The 7984-nt window shown below is 52.4% G+C and overlaps 5 protein-coding genes across 5 annotated transcripts; 4 read left to right on the plus strand and 1 right to left on the minus strand.

The window, feature by feature from the left end:
* Window positions 1–696: 696 nt before the first annotated feature.
* Window positions 697–900, plus strand: CCOS01_16127 (uncharacterized protein; the record flags this gene model as incomplete). The annotated part of the gene is made up of 1 exon (XM_060464264.1): window positions 697–900. The coding sequence occupies one exon, from the start codon at window positions 697–699 to the stop codon at window positions 898–900; it is 204 nt and encodes a 67-aa protein (XP_060305319.1).
* Window positions 901–2677: 1777 nt separating this feature from the next.
* CCOS01_16128 (uncharacterized protein) lies at window positions 2678–2911 on the plus strand (the record flags this gene model as incomplete). Its single annotated transcript, XM_060464265.1, has 1 exon — window positions 2678–2911. The coding sequence occupies one exon, from the start codon at window positions 2678–2680 to the stop codon at window positions 2909–2911; it is 234 nt and encodes a 77-aa protein (XP_060305320.1).
* A 322-nt stretch (window positions 2912–3233) lies between these two features.
* Window positions 3234–3464, minus strand: CCOS01_16129 (uncharacterized protein; the record flags this gene model as incomplete). The annotated part of the gene is made up of 1 exon (XM_060464266.1): window positions 3234–3464. The coding sequence occupies one exon, from the start codon at window positions 3462–3464 to the stop codon at window positions 3234–3236; it is 231 nt and encodes a 76-aa protein (XP_060305321.1).
* A 406-nt stretch (window positions 3465–3870) lies between these two features.
* CCOS01_16130 (uncharacterized protein) lies at window positions 3871–4305 on the plus strand (the record flags this gene model as incomplete). Its single annotated transcript, XM_060464267.1, has 1 exon — window positions 3871–4305. The coding sequence occupies one exon, from the start codon at window positions 3871–3873 to the stop codon at window positions 4303–4305; it is 435 nt and encodes a 144-aa protein (XP_060305322.1).
* A 2024-nt stretch (window positions 4306–6329) lies between these two features.
* Window positions 6330–6740, plus strand: CCOS01_16131 (uncharacterized protein; the record flags this gene model as incomplete). The annotated part of the gene is made up of 1 exon (XM_060464268.1): window positions 6330–6740. A coding segment is annotated over one exon (411 nt), but the record flags the coding sequence as incomplete, so codon positions are not given.
* Between the last annotated feature and the right edge of the window lie 1244 nt (window positions 6741–7984).

Genomic DNA, 7984 nt, shown 5'->3' on the forward strand with positions numbered 1-7984 from the left:
CGGGTAAGTGCAATTGAGTACGGGCCCAAGCTAAGGTAAGCACCGATGTACCTTTGGTACCGAGAGCGACACCTTTGGGTACCTTTGGGAGTACCTTGGCAGCGAAGGAGCGTGCTGTGTGAGAGGTGCCCCCGGGTGGGTGGGTATAAGGTATGGCAATATGGGGAGGAGGCCTGGAGACCTGAGCCTTGTAAGACTGAGATCAGAGAGAGACGGTAGTTTGGGAATGGAAGGTGATGACAGCGACGTAGACCGTAGACAGCCTGGGTGTGACAAGAAAGCGCGTTCGGCCCAGGGAATCAATCAATGAGAGAAGAGATCAGGCCGTACTGGCGGTTCGGATCTGATCTGTCAAGTGACGAAGGGGAGTGAACTGTGAGGGAGATCGGAAAAAGAAAAGCTGGACGGAAGACTGGAAACTGAGTTGGAGGGGAGGCGAGGGCCAGTGAGGAGAGCAGGTGTGGGTAAAAGGAAAAGGAATTCTGTTGTGCGGGAAAGTGTAAAGTTGATGCTAGTGGCGGGCAGGCTGGACTCGTGGAGTTGCGAGAAGCAGCGGTCTCGATGACCAGGTACCTCTGCACTGGAATTTACGGATACGGATACCTCTGCCGCTACCTCTGACCTCACGATGTACTTAAGGCACTGACTGCAAGAAGTGAGAGTGAGAGGACCAGAGCCAGAGAGAGACGGGGAGAAATGGGCGAGGCAAGGCACACACACACACACACGTCCCCCAATCCCATACGCAGTCAGCTCAGACAATCAGACCTGGGATCCATTCAGCCCAGACACCAACCACCCGCCCTCCCTTCCCGTCGGGGTCCCTCGATCCTCAGTGCTCACTCCTCAGGTGCGGCATGGGTGACAGGGACACGTTCCCAGCGCAGACTTACGGAGTAGGTGAGTGGTGCAGCAGGCCCTAGCAAAGTTGGCAAGGCAAGGCCAGGGCGGCGGGGCGCGGGTGCGCGTGTGGTGTATGGATCGGGATACCTAGGTACCTCAAGGATATATGGGCCATGTCTCTTGTGCTGTGAGTGAGTGTGTCTGTACGAATATGAATGTGGGAGAGAGGATGGAGAGATTGTATGTGTATGTGTGTGGACGGGGCGGACTCGGCCTATGCCATCCGCGGACAGCTTCTTCAATTGACCTGGACAGGTCTTGGCCTGCCGGAGGGGGAACATGCCGAGCAGGGAGTTGCCGGGAGAGGTATGCAGTGCTGATGGTGTATAGACAGAGACGTGCGAGGTTGCGGCGTGTGGCGGGAGGAGAACAGACAGGTACGGATGTACCTAAGGCAATGTAGTTAGGTACATAGTTGCCCACGTCCTTTGCTCGGCTTTTTGAAGCACAGTTGAACGCCAGTTGACTGCTTCTGAGCGGATGTATTTGAGGTGAATGGAGGCATCTGCCACTTGTGACTTGATGGTGGACGGGATGTTTGGGACTAGCACATGGCACAGGTTGAACAAGCTTGAAAACCTTCGGGTGCAAGGCACGAGCTGCTGATGATGGGCCAGGGCTTCGAGGTTCGGGGAGTTGAGGGTGATAAGAAACACCTTGCTCGAACGGCAGGCGTAAATATCTCGAGTGGCTTATCATCGTGAGAACAAGGCAGGTTATCACGCCTGTGGAGTGTGGACAAGTTCTCGAGAGTTGACACGGGCTTTCCTTCAATCTACCTCATAAGGCAGGTGAAGTAGGCTAATCTTAGGTAAGCATGAGAAGATACTTGGCAAGTGGTTGAGGCAGGTACCTAGGGACTTGCAGTCTCAGGTTGCTGCTATTGGGGCAAGAGCAGAGCAGAGGAAAGAGCGGGCAGGAGCTCTCCTTCTCGACTTGAGTAACAGCCTAGGTATTACTGGCGGTAGCACTAAGGACAGACCAGCGGGCAGCTCCACTCGTTTTAGTCTCTTCCCTCTGCCGCATGCATGGCATTTAAATCACTTTCATTGGGCGCACACCCTGGTTGACCCCGGTCAAGTCAAGCTCTCACAGATATTTACGGCTCACGGTACGTACCGATTTCTCATCTCTCCAGGCATTTCGGGATATTTTCTGCTCCTTGTTGTTCTTGCCAATCCCGGCTGAACTGGCGCTTGTTCTCATCCCTTTTGATCAATTGTGATTATTTGACATCTCCCCCAGGCGGCCCCCGATCGTGCGTAATATGTGAGGCAGCCGGGCTTAGCAGTAATGGGGTCATTGGGGAGGGCCTAAGGTTTATACGACGTAGAATAAGGCATCAGGCAATCGGACACTTGGAAGAAAATGATGAAGCAATTGGAAATTGGAAATTTGAGCAAGGGGCAGCTTGTCCATCTAAGCTGAGGCACGGCATGGCATACGCTATTACCAGGAGTACCTACGGATACAGATATAGCAAAAGGCAAAGTGCAAAGTTTAATGGGCCATGCTCCTGGCCTCAACCTTTTTTGAATCAAGGTCCACGTGCGTGCCTCTCATCCCACCACGTCTTGGTCTTGGTCTTGGTCTTGCACTTGGGCTTTGCAGTAGGTACCAGGCACTCTGCAAATTGAGCCTGCACCAAGTGTCCGTCCATCCGACAACGCGAGTCCATCAGACAAGGTTCCGCCTCTGAGAAGGGCATCCTCGTTCCGCAATACAACAGAAAAATTTCATCCTCAAATCAAATTGCTGTCACCCTTACCGCCCCATGGTTCGCACTTGCAATGGAACACCTCATGCTTTCAGGCGGCTCCCGAATCTTCTGCTACTGCCTCAGTGCCTATGGACCGAAGGAGAAGGTATTGCCCTCTCTTCTCACTTTCCCATTCCCGCCCGACCCGATCGGTATCTGCACCCGGATGTAGTCTCCTGCCACAATCCAGATTACCGGAACCTGCACTTTCTTTGCCTTACTTTGTGTGTCCGTCAACTAGTGAGGTAGGCACCATTGCAGATCACACGTCTTGAATCCTGCTGCATTCTTCTCTCGAGCTCAGAATTCTCTTGTTTGTGTTGACTATCCCCGTGCTCTTTTTTTCAATGGTTCAGTCTGCCCCGAACAATTAATATTTATTTCTCTCCGGATGACTTCCGCTCGCTCTTTCTCTCTCTCTCTCTCTCTCTCCACACCATTCCCCAACAGAAGCGGGAGATGCTATAAGCTTCAAAATACGGACGGATACGGATCTTGATATTGTCTAGACCTTCCTTATATGTTCTTGGGCCCCGAGAAATTCGGCCCATCCTGGAAAGTCACGCAGGATTCAGCCGCGCCCGGCAACGCGTCTCCGCATCCGGCAGCCCCAGACGCTGTCGACGAGCGAGCGCCGTCTTTTGCAGACTGAACGGAAGCGGGGGCTAGGCAATGGAACAAGTGTTTCAGTCATCACTCCCGAGTAATGACCCTCCACCGCCCCCAGTCTGATCCCGACCCGCGTGCCCGCCAACATTTCGAGAAGTTGGTTTGTCGATAGAACATCCCTTCGCTGCATCATTGGACAATTGATATTGGATGAAGTTACCGCTTCACTACAAAAACAAACAGGGAACAGTCCCATCCGCAAGTTCGCAACATGCGATGCAAATGCCGACTTTTTCTTTGTGGACTTTCCGTAGCGACTTGGCGAACCCCGGCATGAAGCTTCACGGCTCAGCAATGATCGATCTCCTTCTTTCTGGCTGCAACGAATCCTCAAGCCTCAACCTGAGGGGGGCTAAGAGCAAATGACCGCCATCAATGACGAGCCAAGTGGCATTCAGTCATTTAATCCCGAAGCTACAGTTTGAGCAGAAAAGACGGATAACCTCTACCCGCCGACTAGGCGTCTGTGGCGTGAGTCCGGGCTTCTTTTTTGCCAGTTGACTGTGCAGATCTACCCATCCAGCATCGGCTGGCTTGCCATGTACGGGTTGATCCTCAACTACATACCAACTGCTTCGGTCACCGCCCCGCATCACACCGAGGAATGCAACCCATCTCGCTCACGAGTCACAAATGTACATAGGCGAGGCGGAACCTGGAAGCTGCACGCGGCCAGAACGTCGGCGATGCTACGGTTACGATGCGCTTGCGAGCGCAAATACAACAGGTCACAAACCTTCTGTCATCGTTTGACCGGTTTCCCGTCTAGTTGCCCTGCGGACTACTGGCCACGTTCCAACGTCGCAGTGTTCCACCATGCCAGGACTCGGCAACTCAATTGCTCGACAAGCCATAGACCTCACCCCCTCGATCCTCCCAAACGACTTTCAAAGAGACGGTTTTCCGGCCCTGACTGTCTGCTGTTACACGGTGCCCAGACTCTCCTCATGAAGCACTGGGGCAGGGGTATATGAATAGCACGGCAATTGACCATATCCAAGTCGGACGCACAGAATTCGGACCACGAAAACCTTATACACGCTTTGGGCACTTTCGTCGCTGCTCGAATTCCAGCCTGGCTGCAGCCCCATCCTGGCTCTTGGCGCTTCTCACCTCAATATGAGGCTGCACCTTCGCCTTGGAAGTTGGAGGCCATCAAGCCGCAGGTCACCATTTGTGCCTCAATCCCACGTGATGAGGCTACCAGCTACCGGTTGTACGAGGTTGCACGAGAAGTTCTAAGTTGGGACCCTCTGAACTACGCCAATGTCTGATCCTCTTTCTCTCAACGCCAGTCTAGTCCCTTGACAGAGGAAAGGATTTTAATACCGACATAAGCCCAATGGCCGACTACGCTCCTGTGTCGTGACGGCATTTCACATTTCACGGCAACTCTGCCGTATGAGTTCTCCAGGCTGTTTCCGTGTCAAGCCCGACCAAATACCTCTCAAGCGTTGCAGGGGCATCGGCCGCTTGCCTTGATGACAGGACAACCCTGGTCTCACTCACGCTTTCGTCAGAAAATCGACCCTGATTGGGCTCAAGATGAGTATCCTCTGAGCGCCTTGCCCAATCGGCTAGCGTCAATGGCCTGGCGGTTCACAGGCCCTTTGGAACAGATATTAGCAGGGAGCACACGTGGGAGAAGGAGGCATCAAGTCTCATCTTCTCTGACCAGTTTGAAGGGCCAGACACACAGACATGGGTCATTCACCAAACAACCAAACGGTCCGGCTCGCCATTGAGCACCTGTGTGATTGATGCTCAACAGTGAGTAGACCTTGCTTTCACAATTTCGAGGTCGTCGGATCTTAAGTGCGAGGCCAGAGCTACTTCCAGCTATTCCACGTGCGTCGTTGCTCTCGGCCGGCCAGGGCAGTAATTCTCAAGCGCCGTAATCATATTTGAAAACGGATTCGGGGGCGCGCGCCATGCCATTGAGGCGGCACGACTGAAGGGCTGTCTGATAAGATCTTCATCCGAGCAAGCCTTACACCTGAATACTTTCGTCAGCGATATGTATACTCTCATCAGAATCCCCTGCCAGACTTTCTTATCAGCTTTCTGAAGCAGACAAGGCCCGATGCACGTCGACTTAGGTGGACGCCGTGCCTTTCGCCGGCGCATGTCCAGCTTTCATGCCTCTGCTCGGCGCTCAGCCGGCTGGTCTGCTGTTTTAGCCAGGCACGTCAGCCCGGGATGCAGGACATTCTCCGATGAAGTTTTTCAAAGTCCGACTTGGCGACAACGGCCCACTCTTTGACCGGCAACTTATACAAACCTCTCAACAGCAGTTGGGAAATGGACCCCAAACGTGGCCGATTGAAAATGGCAATGCGGTCGAGGTGTTCGTTTTGGCTCCATGGGCAATGGAAACGGCCGAAGATGAATAATGCTGTACCCAAAATCGCCATATACACCTCGGCGATATCGTTAGAAAGACCTGTTTCATGATATCCGGGACCAGTATGTGTTCAAACAGGGGCATTCTCGGCTTCTGGAAGCTGCGTCGAAATGTTTACTAGCATCTTAACAAAAGTGTATGGGTGGTGAGTTGATCGGATAGTGCCCTCGGTCGTCTTAGGGTCGACCCTTCAAAAGCTTCCCGGTGTTGGCCAACATCTAACATCCGGACTCCGACGGACAACAGGTCTGGTTGTTCTGGAATATCTTCAGCCAAGCCGGCAAGTTCAGGCGAATGGCCTTCCCGACTTCATTGGCAACGTGTCCCACACGTTAAACAGTCGAAAAAAGGGTGTGCTGGGCTTTTCCGTGGGTGTCCTGATTGTTTCACGTCATCTCATGAGGAGCCCCCTATATCCCTGAGTAATGTTTTTTGCCCACATCACGGAGTTCTGACTCTGTTTTTTTGTTTTATTTCATTCTGATCGCATTCTGCCGTTGAGGAGTCGAGAAACTTTTTTGTTCTATTCAGGTGATGAGATCTTTTTTCAACTCTGGGACGAACGGAGGACTGCAAGGCGCATGATTCGCTGCCCCCCCGGAATCTTCGCAACGTCGGTCCCTCTTTTGCATAGAAAAACATCGGGTTGTGGAGAGATTCGGTGAAGAGGCAGGAAAGAAAAGAAAGGTTATCGCCTTTTTCGGGTTCGTGAAATGGAAAGGTGTGTGCGTGGTAACATGGCCGACGATTCGGTCAAGCTTCTTTTCCTTCTTTGCCACGTGCTTTAGGGGAACATTGATCCTGGGATGTGTTGCCTTGCGGGTTCGAAACAAAGCTTTGGGCGGGTTTTCTCGAAAAGGAACATGTAAGCCGCGAATTCGATGCTTCCTTGTCTATTTGTCGTTCCTTGTCTTTTTGCTGTTTCTTCAGTACGTGAGTGTGTGTCTCTGTGTCTTGAGACGTCGTCCCGAGTGTGAAATGGACTACTTTGAATTGATAGGGTAGCTGAGTATCCTGGATAGAGGATAATCTGGGATAGGTATTTGTACAGAATAGTTGGAAACCTAGCAGCAGTGTTGAGGCGGCGTTGGGATGTTGGAAAGTCGACCGGAGAGATTGGTTACTCGGGCAGTTTATATGAAAATTGTCCGTAGTCCGGGGGCGGGTTCGTCAGCAATAAAGCTGTTCGGCATGCGGGTTGGTTGTCCGGACCATTCGTCCGGGGCGCGGCCGAACAGAGGCCCCATATTTTCCGGGTGTGTAGTGATACGCGAGCCACGACGTGGCGCGTCATACGATGTACCCAAGATCCTTTTCGGCATGGGGGAGAGGGAGGGAGGATTTGTGAGGTGTTTCTGGGGGTTATTTCCAAGCGTGACAAAGCTGACTATAATTCAGAAGATGACGAGATCACTCGGTTGTAGTCATCTGCCGCGCGGGAGGTTTTTTGCAAGAAGGGGATCAGCAGAAATGAGGATTTGGGATTGGTGATGATTACATGAGGAGGAACTATGCTTGCGAGAGAATGTTGATGTTTTTTTTTTTCTCTTTCGGCTCGTGAGCTTGGTCGCGGCAGGGGGCTCCAGAGCAGCTTCCATGGATGGTGTCGAGGAGACTGGTGATTGCATCACGTGTGAAGGGAATGACAATGCTTGGAAGCGTGCCCTAGCAGCATCGAAGCGAGGGGATAGATAGACACGAGGAGTACCAAAGTGATGTTCAACACTTTGCCGGACTCTTGCTACGGGAAGAATGATAAATGGCAATACATCCTCCCACCTATTCTTGAATATATCGCTCTCAGAATCAACAGATAGAACCATCAACCATCAACACACCTCAAAACCAACGACTCCAAAGAAATAATACAGACACTACATCTCGAGTAGCATAAGTCATCATGATTGCCTCACAGCCCATCGTTCTTTACGGCCACAGTATGTTTTGGAACTCGACATTTTCATCTCACCCCATGAGTCGAGGAAAGATACTAATGCTTCTTTATCGCAGGTTACACCCCCAACCCGTCAAAGGTGGTCATGATCCTCGAGGAGCTCAAGATCCCATACGAACATGTACTGTCCCCCCCCCCCCCTTCCTCTCCCCCCCCCCCTTCCCCCCCCGATTCTTTCCGATCAGATTCGTTTGCCCCCCCCCCCCCCCCGGACAAGCGGGCGTTTTCTTGGAGGGGGTGACCTGCCAGCCTAACCCCACCATTGCGTTCCCCGCCATCCGAGACATCCACACAG

This window comes from Colletotrichum costaricense (genome assembly GCF_030867565.1).
Source record: "Colletotrichum costaricense strain IMI 309622 chromosome Unknown Scaffold_27.1, whole genome shotgun sequence".
NCBI lineage: Eukaryota > Fungi > Ascomycota > Sordariomycetes > Glomerellales > Glomerellaceae > Colletotrichum > Colletotrichum costaricense.